This window comes from Elgaria multicarinata, chromosome 7, assembly GCF_023053635.1.
Source record: "Elgaria multicarinata webbii isolate HBS135686 ecotype San Diego chromosome 7, rElgMul1.1.pri, whole genome shotgun sequence".
Taxonomy (NCBI): Eukaryota; Metazoa; Chordata; class Lepidosauria; order Squamata; family Anguidae; genus Elgaria; species Elgaria multicarinata.
Genome location: NC_086177.1, coordinates 37,390,127 through 37,408,862, shown reverse-complemented (window position 1 = coordinate 37,408,862; position 18,736 = coordinate 37,390,127). Strand labels below are relative to the sequence as shown.

Below are 18,736 nucleotides of genomic sequence, written 5' to 3'. Positions count from 1 at the left end.
TTAAAATGGTTGCTAAATTGCAGATTGGGGCTAAAGGTAGTTCCGAGATTTCAAAAAGTTGGACTATCGCCCAATGCTAATCAGAATGATTAAACTCTAGTGAGTCATCAGGGCTCCAATAAAACCATGATCCTGCCTTCGCTCACGGTGCAACGGAGGATCTCGGAAATGCTATAATCTTCCCATCCAGGATTCTCTGATCTCCCTTAAAACGGGCCGCTCTCCTGCTATCCCCTCCGCATTCCGCCCTGCCTGAACAGCACTCTCCTGCCTCACTGTTTCCAGCCGTCCGCCAAGGTCGCGCCACCTCCCTCGCCTTAAACTTCAGCGCTACCCAGCGTGCCAGCCTGAAGCAAGCTTTTTATCGCCTCCCGCTCCCCACTTCTTCGGCTGGACACCCGCATCCCTCCCTCTGAAAACGGGAAGCAGGCGGAGGAGCGACCCGAGGAGAGGGAGAGGCGGAGGAGACTCTCCGACTTTGTCCGAAACCTTCCCCTTCAACGCTTTCGTCTGCGCTTGCGCGGACGCGGTGCCCAAGTACAGTCCAGGCGGGCAGACGGCGTGAGAACAGCTCGCGCATGACCGTTAGGCACCTTCCAGCTTCGTCGTCTGTAGGCGCCGAAGTCACTCGGCTAAACCCGTCGCTTTACGACTCCTTTCTCTCCCCCCACCCCGCCGCTCGTTTGCCTTGACCCTGGAATCTCAGCAGAGACTGAGTCCGTAGAGAGACGAAGGCAGGAGCCGCGGCTGCCGCCCGCCGCCGCTGCGGGGGCTGGAAGATGGCGGTTGGGATGGGGAGGAGGCGGCGGCAGGAGGCGGAGGCGGCGGCGGCACGGGATTGGGGAAAAGGACAGCGGGGCTTTTCGCGCAAGCGAGGCCGACGCGAGTAGCGCCTCCGCCGCGTCTCCTGGAAGCGCTTCTTCGGCCACTTCTCCCCAGCCCGTCTTCTTCGTTGGGCGGCCCCGTTTCCCACCGGCCCGAAATGGACCTGGGCGCTGCGCTTTTCCCGTTGGCAGCGCGGCTGCGGGAGCCTTTTCGCGCGTTGCTGCCGCTGCCTTGAGACGCCGCCGCGTCTTGCGTGTCCTGCGGGCGGCCCCTGAGGGAGAGGCGGCCCGAGGCTTGTGCCCCTGGCTGCGCGAAGCCAGAAGACTCCGGAGTCACGTTCGCTGCTGGGGGGCGGTGCGGACCCCCACGCCGCCTCTGCCGCCGCCGCCGCCAGGGAAGATGTCGGATACAAAGGTGAAAGTGGCCGTCAGAGTCCGGCCCATGAACCGAAGAGGTAGGATGAAATTATTATTATTAATCATCATCATTTCCAATAGTCCCTAACTGAACCCGTCTTCTTAACCCCTTAGAAATGTCTTTGCCCTCTCTCGCCCCCTCCTCTCCTCGGACTGACTTGTTTGCGGAGTGGTTGGGATGGGATTGGAGAGGGAGGGAGAGAGGGAGGGAGGGAGAATTAAGAATTCCAACTTATTAGACCCGCCCCCACCCCACTTTTGGCTCGGGGGAGAGGGGAGTTGTAGTCTAACTTCCCCAAACTTTGCCTCCGCAACTGGGGAAGGTCTTGGGAGCTGGTTTAGGTGCAAACCTATGGGGATAAAGCGAGGACCTGAACTTTTCCTCTCTTTTTTTATGTCTAACGATCCGGAGATTTTCGCTGGAGCGCAGCCTGCCTTTTCTAATATGAGGGGCGTGGAGCTCAGGACAAACCCCGTCGCTCCTTGCAAAGCTGCCTGCTAAGAGAAGAGATAGTTTTCTCGCTTATTGGGTGGGGAACCTTGCTGACTCCCTGAGGCGATTTTCCTCAGATAACCTCTCAACCTGTGGCTCTCTTTCCTCTTTTTCACCCAGTTTCCCCTTTCCTTCATCGAAAAACTGGTAATACAGTCTTCTAGTATAGAAGACTGCCTTCTTCATATTCAAAATCACTAAATGTGGCTTGGTTATTCCCATCATGTCCTCTAGCCCCTCTCTTGCAGTCACAATCTTAGTGGTTAAGGTGAGAGAGTTATTTATTTACCCATCCTTTCAGTGCACAGTTGCGTGTGAAAGGGGATTTCTACTCCCAAAGTAGCGGTGTGTGGACATGGAATTGGGATGGCATGGTAGACGACAGCATGATCTCACATGTGTGGCATGAGGCAACATGCAATCCAGGCATTTGAACTAGACTCTGAGACAGACTGGCGAACTGCTGTAGGTGCATCTTGACTGTTCAGAAAGATGCCCATGCGCCTCCTGTATTTACGAAACCACATATTTCCCCACTATGGAGAACCTCCATCAAATCTGTAGGTCTCCAACTTCTTGTTCCAGAGTTTTTTGTTTTTTTGGAGGACAACGCCCATATCATTTCCTATACTCCTAGCAGCAAATGGGAGTTGTTTTCTAGACTTAAGAAGAAAGAAACAGGAAAAGCCTTGCTGGCTAGGGATGAAGTGTATATCATTCTGTAAGGGAATGTTCTGATGTCCTCTGTTGTATTTTGTTCCAGAGCTGGATCTGAATACCAAGTGCATTGTGGAGATGGAAGGGAATCAAACTGTGTTGCATCCTCCACCTTCAAACAACAAGCAGGGAGAAAACAGGTAAAATGGAACAAATCCAGATTTATATTCTCAAGCAAGATGAGTTGCTTCTGAGTTCTTGCGTTCTGGGGCATGATCCATGTAAATGAGGAATAACATCAATTTAACTTCTTGTAAATCAGAAATAATGTCATATTAACCTACAACAGTTTTGAGTGTGGAGTTGGCACAGGCAAAAAGTAGTGTTACCTTGTAAGTGTGAACTACATTATTACAAGTTCATATAGTATCAAGGTTGATTTAGGAGCAAAATAATCTCTAGATTCTTAGGCTTTGATGGAAACTGTTGGGGCTATTTACTATATTCTGACGTACATTCATGTGAGCAGATGTATCTCCTGATTTCCTTTTTAGTTCTGATTTATTTTAATGAAGAAAGTGTGCTGAAATAATTCATATATTTGGCATTTATTTGTAAAGCGCTGAAAAGAATAGTTGGAAACAATCCAAAATGCCAATGCGCCAGACTGTAAAAATAGATCAGCTTTTTTTCCCTTCATGAGGGGTCAGGAGGGGAGGTTGTACAGAGGAGACACAGAAAGAAAAGTTACATTATCATCTGATTTGTGTAAGTTATCTATTGATTATTGTAAGCACTTGGCTCTAGATATTTTTATTTAAGGGGATTCTCAGTTACAATATTTTTTCAAAAGACTGTATTGTTTTATGTAGAATAGGTTGGAGTTATACTATTCTGTCAAAAGCAGTTAATTACTAAGGAGGGAGGGCAGCAGAATTGTACTGTTGATGAACTGTATGGTTGTAGTGCTTTTCTTGTGCTGCTCAGATTCCAGTACTTGAGACATTTGGATCTAAACTTTGGCATCAGAAGATAAAGGGAAGTGTTTGAATAAATGACTGAGAGGTGTGCGAATCTCACAGTTTAATGTCACACTTTGAACAACTAAATTATCATGGACCTAATATTGTGTGCCAGTACAACAAGATAAATTGGTCGGCTTGTCAAACAGGGGATCAGGAAACATTAAACACCTCTGTGGAAGGAGTTTCAGGGTCTACGTGCCACCACTGAGGAGACCCTGTTTCTCATGCCCACCAAATCAGACTTAGATGGTGGTAGCATGTGGAGCAGAGCTTCCAGAAGATCTTAACAGGTGGACAGGATCATGCAGGAGCAAGCTGTCCTTTACGTATTTTGATCAGGCAGGAAGCCTTGGTTTTCTTCTTGGACTCTTCTCTCTCCTTTCCTCTCATACTCAGTCCTTCATCTGATCATTCTGCTTCTCCATTTACAACATTGCAAAATAAGGACTTTCCTTTCTGTCTCCTCAGCAAAATTTTGGTTCAAGCCCTGATAATCTCTTGCTTTGATTGCTATCATCTTCGCCTTTCTAGCCATCTGCTTTTTTACCCTTTTTTACTTAAGTACATAAGTACTTTTTTACTTATGCCAAACTCTCAGCACTCTGACCATGTGATACTCCTCCTTAAATCCCTACACTGATTTTCTGTCCTCTCCCAGTTCCTGCACAAGTTTTTCCTCTTTGCCTTCAAAACCCTCAATGGCCTTGCCCCCTACTTATTTCTTTGCTCTTAAATCCTAACTCATCCTTACCTGTGACCTTCATTTGTGTAGTTCTGCAATGCTCAGCTATCCAAGGATCTCCAGCTCCCCAAAATAATTGCTCTTTCTTCCTTGCTGCCCTTTATGTTTGGAACTGGCACCCAGAATGCCTCCATGAGGTCACCTAAATTATTCTCTTTAGATCTTTCCTCAAAACGCATTTTTCTGTGAATCATTTAGAACTACCCCTAGATGTATATCTTAAATCACCACATGTTCTTCCCCTGTTTACTTCTGCCTCCATTTCCTCTCCTTTCTCTATTGTTTCCCTTGTGTCTGCTTTTAGATTGTAAGACTCTTGGCATAGAGAATTGTCCTGTCATCATTTATACAGCACCATGTACGAAGATAGCGATATATGTGAATATACACATATTTAATGGTATTCATCAGTACTTTGAATTGGGCTCAGAAACATATTGGGAGCCAATGATGACTGAATATTGGTGTGATATACTCTGAATAACTTGCCCTCAACACTAGTTTGGCAGCATGCTGTATCAGCTGCAGTTTCCAGGCACTCTTCAAAGTGAGCCACATGTAGGGTGCCTAGTCTGGATGTAACCAAAGCATGTGGCCAGATTGTCCTCTTCTAGCAACAGCTGCAATTGACACATTATCCAAAGATGAACAAAAGCATCTCTAGCCACAGCAGCAATATGACCTTCCAGCAGCAATGATAGATCTAGAAGTTCTCTTAGATTGCAAACATAGACAAGTAAAAGATTTTCACTTCTCTATTGATTTAACTGCAAACCTGATATGTAATAGTAGCCTAATGAAATTGCAGTTGACCTGGAACACACAACCCAATCCTATATAAAATTAGGCATATCTAAAAAAAATGAGCGTAATGGGTCTTAGGCATGCTCAATTCTGGCTAGAATCAGCCTATTAGTAGGATGAAGCTTCTTGACTTAGGATATTCCAGTCGTAACATCACATACAGTCATGTGAAAAAGAAAGTACACCCTCTTGGAATTGTATGATTTTACATATCTGGACATAATAACAATCATCTGTTCCTTAGCATGTCTAAAAATTAGGTAAATACAACCTCAGATGAACAACAACACATGACATATTACACCGTGTCATGATTTATTTAACAGAAATAAAGCCAAAATGGAGAAGCCATGTGTGAAAAAGTAAGTACACCCTTACTGCTTCCATAGGAATTAAGATGCTAAGTAGCAGACAGGTGCTGCTAATCAAATGCCCGTGATAATTGATCATCAGCAAGTATGACCACCTCTATAGAAGCCAAAGTTTTTTCAGTTTGCTGGTCTGGAGCATTCAGGTGTGTGTTAACACAATGCCAAGGAGGAAAGACATCAGCAATGATCTTAGAGAAGCAATTGCTGCTGCCCATCAATCTGGGAAGGGTTATAAGACCATTTCCAAACAATTTAAAGTCCATCATTCTACAGTGAGATAGATGATTCAAAAGTGGAAAACATTCAAGACAATTGCCAATCTTCCCAGGAAAGGATGTCCCAACAAAATCACCCCAAGGTCAGACTGTGCAATGCTCAGAGAAAAAACCCAAAGAGTTACATCTCAGACTCTACAGGCCTCAGTGAGCATGTTAAATGTTAAAGTTCATGACAGTGCAATTAGAAAAAGACTGAACAAGTATGGTTTGTTTGGAAGGGTTGCCAGGAGAAAGCCTCTTCTCTCTAAAAAGAACATGGCAGCACAGCTTAGGTTTGCAAAGTTGCATCTGAACAAACCACAAGACTTCTGGAACAATGTCCTTTGGACAGACGAGATCAAAGTGGAGATGTTTGGCCATAATGCATAGCGCCATGTTTGGCAAAAACCAAACGCAGCATATCAGCACAAACACCTCATACCAACTGTCAAGCACGGTGGTGGAGGGGTGATGATTTGGGCTTGTTTTGCAGTCACAGGACCTGGGAACCTTGCAGTCATTGAGTCGACCATGAACTCCTCTGTATACCAAAGTATTCTAGAGTCAAATGTGAGGCCATCTGTCCGACAGCTAAAGCTTGGCTGAAATTGGGTCATGCAACAGGACAATGATCCCAAGCACACCAGCAAATCTACAACAGAATGGCTGAAAAAGAAAGAATCAAGGTGTTGCAATGGCCCAGTCAAAGTCCAGACTTCAACCCGATTGAAATGCTGTGGCGGGACCTTAAGAGAGCTGTGCATAAACAAATGCCCTCAAACCTCAATGAACTGAAGCAACGTTGTAAAGAAGAATGGGCCAAAATTCCTTCACAACGATGTGAGAGACTGATAAAGTCATACAGAAAATGATTACTTCAAGTTATTGCTGCTAAAGGTGGTTCTACAAGCTATTGAATCATAAGGTGTACTTACTTTTTCACACATGGCTTCTCCATTTCTGTTAAATAAATCATGACACGGTGTAATATGTCATGTGTTGTTGTTCATCTGAGGTTGTATTTACCTAATTTTTAGACCTGCTAAGGAACAGATGATTGTTATTATGTCCTGATATGTAAAATCATACAATTCCAAGAGGGTGTACTTTCTTTTTCACACGACTGTAAGCTCCAAGTTGTTTTCTTCGGTTTTCATCTACATAAATAAATTACAATGCCATCTTTTTTCTTTGTAGACTGATTTATATATTGTATAGTGAGTTTTTAAAGTTTATCTTAATTTATATTCCTTTTTTAGGTTATGTTTTTTTCTTAAAGAACATAAACATGATAGACATTAGAGGAAAATATGTGGGATTTATAATGGCCCATGTGGTTTGTTCTTTTATTTACTACTGCTTCAAGCCTTAGAGGAAGTTAGAAAGGAAAGGTTCCAGCTCTAGGGAATTGGTGTTTGTTTCAAAAGCCTTAACTGAAACTTATCTAAATGGTGTGTCAAGTGAAAAGAGACAGCTACCAACTGTCTTGTTTATCCAAAGGAATTATCAGCCAGAAAGAAGCTGCTATGCAGATGCTCTTAATATCACCTGCCTGAGGTAGCAGATAGAATAACAGCTGACAGCAGACTTTGCCTTTGTTTATAAGAAACTGTAAAAAAAAAATCTGATTTTGACCTCTCTTAAATTGCCTTTCCTGTTAAAACCTTTCAGCTTCTGAAGTGCTATCCTTAATTTGGTTAGAGTTTTAATTTTTTTTTAGTAGAAACAATTACTTATGAGCTGCTTTAGCATCATTTCACTAATCCCATTCTAGACAGTGACCTAGATACTATTCCAGTGGAGTACTATTCTTAAAGTGTGCATTATTAAAGCCCTATTCAAGTTACAGACCTATGTCAATGTTTCTGATAAATATTTATTGATTTGATCGATGTATAGACCACTCACTATATTTTTTTCTTTATTTAACATTATTTTTAGACTTCCTTTAAGGGTAAAAACCTCACATTAAAAAAACCTTGTAGTGTTTTACAATACAAGATTAAAATACAGAACAGTTAAAAAAATTAAATTGATAAACTAACAGTTAAACTGGGCAGCAGAATCAGTCAGGGAAGCCCTAAGTGAAGAGAGAGGTCTTTAATTGGAATCTTAAGCATGCTATAGTTGGGAGACCCCCAAATACCAGTGAGGGCATTCCACAAGGTGGGCACCACCTCAAGGAAGGTTTTAATGTCTCCTTCAAGGTCACAGTACAAGCAAAGCTTTGGAGAAGCTTAGCAATCGCATGAGGGCTATATTGATCCACCTGGTCCCAAGATATTCAGGGCTTTAAATACCAACGAGTCCTTGAATATGGTTTGGTAGCTAATAGACAGCTTATGCAGTTGCTTCAACACCGGTGTAATATGTGGATGGCCAGGAGCCCCACTCAGCATTCTTGCTGTCACATTCCACATGAGCTGCAACTTCCAGAACAAGCACAAGGGTAGCTCAATATTAAAATGCATGGACTAAAGTGATCAGAATATCCCTGCCAGGGAAGGGTGGCATGCCAACCAAAGCTGGTAATAGGCACTCCTCATCACAGATGTCATTTGGGCTTCTAATGACACCAATAAATCCAAGAGGACCTCCAGCTATGTAATCTGAGGGAGCAAATTCCCTAATTTCCTCATCTGTGTCATGTCTAACCCTACTGTGTTTCGGGAGAAGGTGTTTCAGATAATCAATCAGAATCAGATTCAGAACTAGAAGACGCAGTGCCAGACACCAGCCAGCCCGTACCAGTGGGGGAGGAAGCTCTCACGGGCGATTCCACAGCTGGGAGTTAGTCCCCTCCAGAGCTTATCTCCTCAAGGCCAAATCCTACACACTCAGTGGAAAATGAGAGTGCTTCCGGGGGCGAGCGTTCCGAGACACTAACTGATGCTAGGATTTGCCGGAAGCTAAAACGCACAGCGCGTAAAGAAGCCATGAGAAAGTCGGAGAGACTATGCCAGAACCTACCACCGCCCCAGGTGCTTTGAAGTTACGGGCATTTGAGAAGTAACTTCTTTCTCTTCTTGAACAGTATTGAGATTCTTAATATATGTATCGGGCAACTCTATGTAACTCATAGGCTGGTTACTCCTGCTGCGAGAATAATTGACTATTGCTAAAGGAAAACAGTAGAATTGCTGTACAAGTGAGCTGTGGTCTTAACCTAGCATACAATGGAATCCTATCTACTTTTACTTAGAAGTAAGCCCCATCTCCTTCAGTGTGACTTTCTCCTTCAGTGTGCAGCTGTAGTGTTTTTATTTATCTTTTCTATGGTTGTGTAGTTGGCTTGCTTCTGGTTTTTCCAGGATGAGTTTTCTTTTATTGTATTGTAGAAATGTAAAGGAGCTCTGCTTTCCTCAGGTCGGGATAATTTTGTTTAAATTCTTGGCCTGAATTCTTGGCTTCCTTTGTATAGGGGAATGAAAACAAGGATGTGTGGATTTTAAGGAAAACATCTAAATCTCTAGATTTGAAGTTACTGTGGCATATTCTGACAGCCAGTTCTTTGGGATATGTGAGCATGAACACAATCAATGTGTCCATTCTACTTAACCCATAGCTCTACTTTTTAAAAAGTGATGAATAGTAGCTGCCACTTCGGAACTCTTCATTCTGGGAGCTCATCCCGGGTGGGAAGTAGAGCAAGCGTCACATACATGCTTGCCAGGTCACTAGCAGTATCCATTCCTGGGCAAGGTCCTTGAGTGGGTGGTTGCGGGCCAGCTCCAGATACTCTTGGATGAGACTGCCACAGAGTAGGCTTGATAATGAGCTCTAGTCAGTGTTTGACCAGACTCAGCACGAGTTTTCCTCCACCCATGTTCTAGCTGTCTCCCATCTAGCTTCATTGCCCTCAGCTCAGGTGTATCCCAAGGAGCTGGCCAGGCTCTGCTCAGAAGGAGAGGGTGCTTGGGCACGATCTTGTTACCCCCCCCCCCCCAGTCATCTGCATTCCATAGAGCAACCTAGACTTTGGCAGGAGCAACAGCCATACCAGCAGGAAAACCATTGGAGTCCATTAGCCTCTGGGGCAGACCATTTTAATAGCAACCCCCCTTGCAGAGAGGAAAGGCTGCCAAAAGTCTAAACCTCACTAGAAAGCAGACCATGACAAGGGGATAGATGTTAATTCCCCCACTTTCAGATCAACATCCTTCTGCCAGTTGAGAAAACCAGATCAAGCGTGTGTCCTTTTACATGCGTTGGGCCAGTGACATGTTGAGACAAACCCATGGTTGTCATGGTGGCCATGACACGGATACAACTGCCATGGCATGGAAGTTGAGATCCCCTAAAACCACCATCCTGGGGGTCCTCAACACCAAAACTGAAACAACCTCCATCAGCTTAGGCAGGGACTCTGATGGGTAGCAGCGTGGGCTGGTACCCAAAACAAAGACACTCAAGACCCACACACGAATGAACAGGAAGCCTAGAGAAGGAGATCATATTTCTATAGACCACAGCAGCCCCTCCTTCCCAGCCCTCAAATCGGTGCTGGTGCGGTACCGAGTACGCAAGAGGGCAAAGCTGGGTGAGAGTAACCCCTCGCAGTTCACCCACCCTGGTCTCAGTGATACATAACCAGGTCAGCCCCCTCATCCCCAATCAAATCATGGATGAGGGAGATTTTGGGGTCGGGGGGGGGGGAACTGACCTGGCATGCAGCAGCAGCACCAAACCTGAGGGCAAGCTAATAAGGTTGCCAGGAACCATCCAATTGGGGGAAGAACCAGAAGAGGGGGATAGCTGTAAAAGATCTAGCCCCTCCTCTTCATCTAGCCTGTTGTTCCCCCAACACCATACCTCCCCCTACCCATGTACATAGTTATGTGGGCACCCCCTTGCTCCCCTGAGCTCCCAGGCATATAATAAAAATTCCAGTTTATAAAATGAAATATAAAATTCTGCAAATTTCTTCTGGTTGCTGCTTTGGACTGGTTGTAGATATCCACACAGGCAATAAGGCAGGTCTGTTGTGTGCTCTGTGTGACTCAAAGTGTGGCACTAAAATATGAGTGCTTTGATTTGTAGAACAAAACAAATTTAAGTTGTCTGTCATGACCCTGCAATTTTAAAATGGTCTGCAAAAATAGTGGTTGGGAACCACTGCTCTCTAGTACCCTACACTTTAGCAGCAATATAGCTTGTCACTTGGTTGGCACCAGTAGACATCCAGGTAGAGTCTGTGATTTATAGCACATTCCGCAAGATGAATCTAGACCTTTAAAAAAGTACATTGGACATACTCAGTTCTGTGCTGAAGGGACATTTATCAGTTAACAAGCCAGTATGTTCATGTTTGGAAGATTTGTGTTTTGTTTTTCAAACTTTGCTGTTTGTATCCTTGTTCTGTCAGTCAAGACCAACTGAATTAGGGCAATGATTCAGTTTACTATGCTTTATTAGTGTGGTCTTTGTCTTTGGAAGGAGTTATCTTTCTGCTTTATATTTTTCTAGCCCTGAGAATGTATTAAAGAAAGTTGTAAATAAATTCTAATTGGTGTTTTGCATGTGCTATAGAAGCTGTGGCTGCCTTAAGAAAGAACAGCCTAAAACTGCATGCAGTATGGATTTTGAGGATTATGCAAAAAGATACCAGCTCAGAGGCCATTTATTACTTCACAAGTTCTTGTGCCGAGATGCAGTAGTGTAATTATTTGAGGGCAGAAGTTGCTACAAATATGTGTGCAGCTTGCCACACTCCCCCTGACAAATATCCTCACTGTACTTACTTACTTAGTATCTGTGGAAAAGGAAGCAAGTATTAGCCCCAATGGCTACTTGAAACCATGAGGGCTACAAAGCTCAGGAAAATTTTGTGGTTTTTGAAGAGGAGCCTGGAATAGAGTTGGAATGCCAATCTATTAACAAGTCAAGTATTAATGAAGCCAAGAATGGCCTTGGGTAGGTGGTGGCCGGTTGTTTTTATGTATCATGGTGGCATCTGAGAAAGGCAGGATGTGAAATTATGCAGAGGCAGGCAAAGCTATTCCTTAACAAAAACAGTGGAAGGATATATGGAAAAACTATTAAAGTTCAGCACTAGTTCTTTCTTCTCTGTACCACTTGAAAGCAGAATGGAGAAATGCTTGGTGAATTTTTGTGCTAGGTGTCTAGCTGTGATCATTGTGCGTTGTAGTCACTGATCAAGGAAGAGCAAATGGGTCTACAGTAGACTTCCATTCCCCCCCTCCCCGCCCTTTTGTGTTTGACCAAACATATTTGATCAGACAAATGCTCAACTCTAAGCAGAGGTGCAAAGGCCTGGAGGGAAAAAAAGGGGGGTTTCCATTTTTCCAAAGTTATTTTTGGTTTTCCTCCTGTCCCTAAATTAGTAAGGTTTGGTTTGTGAAATATTTTCATTTAGAAAGATAAATAAAATGTTTAAGACAAGATATTCATGTATTGCTATCTGGCCTTTACTCCCCTGATGTAATAGCAAGACTTTTATGTAAAACCATGTACACTATCAGGTCATTACAGTTCCTATACACTGAGGATACACAGTACAGTGCAACTCTCAAATGCAAGAGCAAGATGCATTTTTGCCATGAAAGGACGCTACCATTTTCTTAAGAGAAAGGAAGAAGTATTCATTGCCTTCTTGTGGGCTTCCTCTTGTTGACATTTGATGTACAAACATAAGTAACCAAGGGTGCAATCCAATTGGATGGATGGGGAATGGGGATTTCCTCTTTCGAAGCCATAACTCTGTCTATGACCTTAAAGGGTAAAATCCCAAACATCCTATGGCCTTTCAGGGTCCATAGGATTGCTCTCAGAGTAACTTTAGATCTGTAAAGAGTGCTAAAAATATAAGAGTGCCATGTTTTTCCTTTTTACCCAAAAATTCTTTTTCCCAAGAAAAAATGGAATAATATTTTTTCCCTGTGGCTTCAAAATTTCCAGAAATTTTATATCTTTGTCCTAGGGCATGAAGTGGAAAGACAAATGGGTTCTGCTGCAAATGGTGGTACATTGGGAAGATATGCTCTGGAAAAAACAGCTGGAGTAGATGACCAACCCCAAATTTCTATTAGCAAAACACTTATTTTCTCTTATAGTGGAAGCAATTCTTTTGTAAAACAGTATCTGTGTGTATCAGCAAAGTGAAAATATAGGAGCTATGTGTACTGCAGTGGTTCTTGTGGACTTCCAAATATGGTATGGCAGAGAATAAGGATGAAGTTTCTTTTTTTGTTAAAAAGAAAAACACAACAGCAACACTGGCAATACAGCTTTCAGGGGAACTATTTCCTAATGTGATTTCAGACTGATCTTTAGTTTCTCCTTACTCCAGACCTGCAAAACTGATATTTTTATGGGTCAGTCTTATTTTATGTAATCATCTTGAATTTCATATGTGCCTCTAGCCAATATTTTTCTAACTACATTTTCTAAAAAAATATATCTGTCTTTGTGTGTTATATAGGTGTTGGTTTTCTCTAATGTCACAGTTGTATACTTAGAAACGCAAACCATGCTAAAAACCCTCTGTGTACAAAGTTAGCATTTACTGCTCAAGGTATCTCAGAGATAGCCTAAGACATTTGGCTGCCTGAAGCAGATTAGCAAATTCCCCCCCTCCAGTTAAGGTGTAAGGCTAGCCAAGGTATTTGGCATCTGAGGCTAAAAATCCTACAGGTGCCTCTCCTTCTTCCTGACAGCCAAAAATACAATAGTAATGAATTAAATAACATTCAGCTTTCTGCCCTTTCAGGATACCCAAAATCAGCTGTTTGAGATAGCTGCCTCACTCAGGCACTCTTGGTGCACAGATCTTCAGTAGCTGCAATTAAGCCACAGCACAGTTTAGCATAATGACTTATGCAATCGATTTTAAAAATTACTATTATGTAAAGAAAAGAAAACAGTGGTAATAGAAGACTAGAAGGGACAGTATCAAATATATGAGTTGAAGAATTTAAAACAAGAAAATGAACACCTTCAGGAGGAGGTGGTTCAGTATAAGGAGATAAAAGGAGAAATGAGGCAGTAGTACTACATCTGGAAACTAACTCTAAGCAGAAGCAATTTTTATCAATGAACTAAAAAATGATTTGAAAAAGGAATGGGTAAAATAGTGAATCACAAGTGGAAAAGGAAAATTGACGTCAAGGAACAAAAGACTTAAAGCAGAAACGCTTCGTTGCACAACAGAGGAAGCAAGATTAAAAGCATACATTATATTGTAGAAACTTGACATTTCAGACCAGCCAAAGACTCTTCAAAACTGAACTACAAAATAAGGTTCAAATAAGTAAAGTTGAGAATCAGTGGGGTGAATAAGAATTATAATCAACCACCACAGCAAAGACAACTAGAAGAGAGCTGAGGAAAACATTGTATAATTAACAGACATTATGAAAAAATGGCACTGAAAGCAAGAAAAAGTACACTTATAATCAGTTGAGATACAAAAGCAGTCATGTTGGCCATAAGAAATTCCAAAATCAGTATAGTGTAATACCTTCATTGGGACAGTGTGCAAGGTATTACAAAAAGAAGATTGGAGGTAAATTTAGATGCTCTATGTAAAAAAGAGTCAATAGAAGCCAAATTGGGTAGTTTTACCTGGTAGTTGGAGAGGGTGATGTAAAATCCTCTTCCTCCAGTGTAAGGTCCTGCTGTTGAATGGCTGAATTTGGTATTCTCCAAGTTACCCAACAACTACAAAAGAAACAAAGGCTGCTCTTTTGGCCATAAGGAAAAAATGAAAAATCTGTTGAGTTGGCCGAATAAAGGTATTACACTGTATGGATTTTGGATTTTTTTTCTTATGGATTTTTCATAAGAAAATAACCTGGTTCACACAGTCAAAGCAGCCCACAGATGGTTGTTGGGCTGTGGTGCATGTTGGCATGTGTCAGGCGAGATTTGCGTATTCAATACCTGGCTTTGGCTTGTCGCAAAGGTTATGTGCGAGTTGTTAAGACTTAAGTGGAAGGAAACACAGGATTTTAAAGATACTTTAGAAAAATATTATTTATACTTTACTGTTACTCTGTCGTTCAAATTTGCTAGGTTATGTAAGCAACCTACTCTTCGCTATAAAATTTTGAATCTGCTGCTAAAGCATTATTTATATTAAAGTGTTTATTTTCAGTTTGAGATAGATATTAAACATAGTAAAGTTTTGTCCTATTACTCCTTTCTCTTGTTCTACTTTTAAAGATCAAATATCAGTATTCTTTTGTTCCAGAGTGAAACAGGTTCAACTGAACATTAATACTCATGTTCTGAAGATCATTGCCTTATTTATTTATTTATTATTTTTATTAATTATATAGAATTGTAGTTGTTACATTGTGGTGGTTCTAGTAATTCATTTCAAGAAATGACTTGAAATTAATAGAGAAAATATTGAACTTAACAAGTTAGCAGTATTATACAGTTTCAGTGTTTTGTTCTTGTCAAGCTAACATCATTTTTTGTTTACTCTATTAGCGGAGATTGTATTTCCATACTTTTAAATTGTCCATGCCAATAAGGAAACGATTGTTCTTGCTGATAAGTTTTTCATGTGTTCATGTAGAAGAGTACGCTCAGAACAGTTGTACTTTCTTAGTAGAAAGTAATTTCAACATGTAGAAAATGTTAATAACAATTATTAATGCATCGTTTCAGTTGAAACCGAGAACTTAGAAATAAAGCTGTTTCTGTACCTCATGATTTCACAAGTCCCCTCTATTCAATTGACTACTGGTTTTGTAATATAATTCCTTTAAGATTTTGCCAAAGCTTGTCTGTAACTGACATAAATGGCTATATTTCTAAATTCTTTAATCAATTGCTTTGTCAGGAAAAGTGGAGTCTTCTGTGGCACTAACGTGGTATAGTGGTTAAATTGTTAGACTAGGGTTATGGGAACCCAGGATCAAATCTCCACTCGGTCCTGAAGGTCATGGCTTGACCTTGGATTATTCAACATCTCTCACCCTAACCTACCTCAGTCTCAGGGGTCGTTTCTCTATAACTTAACCCTGGTATTAAAACCAACTACTTGGCTGAATCCTGGCAATGACTTGCCACATATTAAGTTAAGGGGAGGCAGAGACAAGGACTTGCCTATAACAAGGATTGTTGTCTGGAGGACACAAAACATATGTGATCTGGTCGTAGTTTTCTTGTAACTGGTATGGTCAGTACTTAATCTCTAAAAAGAGAATGCTGATATCTTTCATGTAGAGGAGCAGTGATACAGTATATGTTTTACATTCTTCATATGCTCAGAGTCTTATAACACAGACACAAACATACAAGCTGTAGGCTTTCACATCCTGTCAAAGAGTTTAGGAAACTTGAGACATGTAACGAAGCTAAAAGAGTACATAGGATTGCAGCCTGATTTGGTTTTGCAGGGAGATTTGCAGCCTGGTCCTCTGTGTAGGAGCACAGAGCTCTGGTCAGCAAGAACATAGATGCTGCCAGAAAAAGAGCATGATGGGGCATGATGCAAAGAGCAATATGTGAGCAGTACAGAAGAGGCATGGTCCAGAGAGCGTGTGAGACAAGACCACATGCACATGGTACTCACCACCACCAGTTGAGATAGCCACCTTTGCAAGCTTGCTGTTATCCACGTTCTGCTGCACACCTCTGTTGTGCATCTAGAGCTCCTACTCCTTCCTCCTATATTCAGAGAGCCATGCCTGCTGCTAAAACCTCATCAGCTGGCAAAGTCAAGCCAACTCAGGGCACGCACCTCCTCTTCCATACCACTACTGCTGACCTGCTTGCTTCACACTCCCAATATGGGAGGTTGGCAGTGAGCCAGACTAGAGATCCTGGACAGGAATGAGCGCAGGAGGTAGGATTGCTTTTCCAAATTTTGTGCAAGCAGTGTCATGTGCACACACACCTTGCAAGCCACCTCCTGCCCACAAAAGGAGCAATTTTGAATAAACAAAAGGTGGAGAAATTCCAGGGGAATGAGGCAGAATAAACTCTCTACGGTTGACCTATCCCTAATCTGTCCAACATCGAACAGGAAGCTAATAGTATAGCAAAAAGATTTATATGTTCTTTAGCTTAGCATTGTTCCTGTGGACAGTATTTTCAGTTTTGCAGTAGCAGAAGGATAATAGCAATATCCGCTTTGGGGAACAGCTGCTGCTTTTATTCTAAATAGTGAACATTGTTACGCAGCAGTTTTAGGGTATTAACTATACCTTAACTATGTCATGAAAATATGAAGCTGCCATATACTGTGTCAAATCATGAGTCCAGCTAGCCCCATATTGTCCACTCTGAATGGCAGCAGCTCTTTCGTGTCCCATGAGTTTTCCCCAGCTCTGCTGAGAACATTTTACAGAAACTTGGGATTTTATGCATGCAAAGCATGTTCTCTACAAGTGAGCTATAGCCTCTTCCTTGTCCTTGTAATGATTATAAGAATATCTAATGCCTCTGAGAAATAAGTTCCTCATTCAAGTACTACCCTTCATATGTGTGGGTGTGTATAAAAATAGACAAGTAAAGGGGGGTATCTTGACACCGCACAGCAAAATTAATCTAGGATGTTGATGTGAGTGTAGTTGAAATAATTGTCTTAATAGCAGATGTGTTCATCTTTAGCAGTATTCTTTCACATCCTTCTTTCTGACAAAGCAGAATTCCCAGTGACTGGGTCTATATGGATTAGCACATGTAATGTTATTTCCGTTAGCTATCAGACAACTGAGATTGTTGTAAGGAAACATGAGACTTTGTATATATAATTGAACTCTTACATGTGCAATTTCTGTGTTGTGGTTATAATGTGGTTATTTTGCGGTTTCTGGAGATACTATTAAGGGCTGACCCACATATGCATGTATCTCATTAGATATTTGATTTTCAGTGATTAGCTGCTGCCTAAATTAACTTAACTGAAATGTCTTGTGTAATGAGGTGGCATGAAACCTCTGCCTGTGGTGTGTGTGAGGGCAGATACATATATCCAGCAATTAATGATACAGTTATCTATTCTGATCTATCCCTGATTATGTGCAATTAATCACATCAACAAGTAATGGCCCCAGATGGGATTGAGTATTCCCTATCTGCTTCTAAAGATAAAACCAGTGGCTTCAATGGGATCTTAATGAGCATTACAATGTAGATGTGAACACCCGTCCAGGTTCTAATTTGTATCTTCTGCAATCATGGAAGCTTGCTTTCCTCACACTCCTTTCTGGATCAGGGCATTGTTGGGATGAAATGAGCCTGCGATGAGCCATATGGTGGCATTCAAAATGCTTTAAAATGGCTATGCTACAAGTAGGAAGAACTGCAGAAAGGGATGGGAAGCAGTTGGTTCATTCTTTCACATTGTGCTGGAAATGATCAATTATCCAGAAATGCTTAGGCTTAAAATATTAAATCCAAAAAACGTTGGTGATACTATATTGATTTTTCCATGGTTCTGTTTTTAGGATTCCCAGTAAGTCTACAGAATTAATTTGAAATTTATTTACAGCAGTAAGATTAATTTTTAAGTAGCTGCTGGAAATCTAGAAATTACTTATCTGTTGATGAATGGCTGTATGAGGCTTGAGAGATTTGAGAAATATTCAGTATCTAACTGGTGTAAAGCCCGGACCATGGGCACTTGCATTCTGAGGGGAAAACATACTGTTCTTTGACTCCTGCTATATCAGTCCTCTAGAAGCTGTATGGAGGTTACTTTCCTTCAGTGCAACTGAAGACTTTTGGTTCTTGCTCCCTCACACCACTATCGCCATTGAACATCAGCCACTTCTTCTCCTCAGGCCTCAAGCCCACCTCCTTCTCTCTTCCCCACATTTTAAAACCTAGCTTTTCCTAGGGCCACTTCTATTCCTCCTCTGCCACCACCTCAGAGCATTCGCTGCCACCTCCACCACCACCCTTCCAGCGAATAAGGCTGCTCCGACTCACAAAGCCCAAGGCCCTCTCTCCATTCTTGCCTTTGCGTTTTTCTCCCTGTACACCTATGTGGAGCAGAGCTTGACCTTATTACAGAATTCAGTTAGTTTGCATACTTGTTCTTGGTTTTCAAAATGATATGCCATTAAAATAAAATATTTAAATTGATATTTTCTTTTTCTTGGGAGATGTTAATTCACTGGTGTCCTTGATTTAAAATCAATGCTCCCGGGGAGATTGTCATCATAC

General features: G+C 41.9%; 1 protein-coding gene across 6 annotated transcripts in view; it reads left to right on the top strand.

The window, feature by feature from the left end:
• Window positions 1–1,209: 1,209 nt before the first annotated feature.
• Window positions 1,210–18,736, top strand: part of KIF13A (kinesin family member 13A) — an 85,822-nt gene continuing 68,295 nt past the window's right edge. For all 6 annotated transcript variants that reach the window (XM_063130427.1, XM_063130423.1, XM_063130425.1 and 3 more), the window contains exons 1-2: window positions 1,210–1,279; window positions 2,498–2,591. In XM_063130427.1, the coding sequence (XP_062986497.1) occupies window positions 1,225–1,279; window positions 2,498–2,591 (149 nt within the window). In that variant the 5' untranslated portion in view covers window positions 1,210–1,224. The remainder of the gene's footprint in view (window positions 1,280–2,497; window positions 2,592–18,736) is intronic.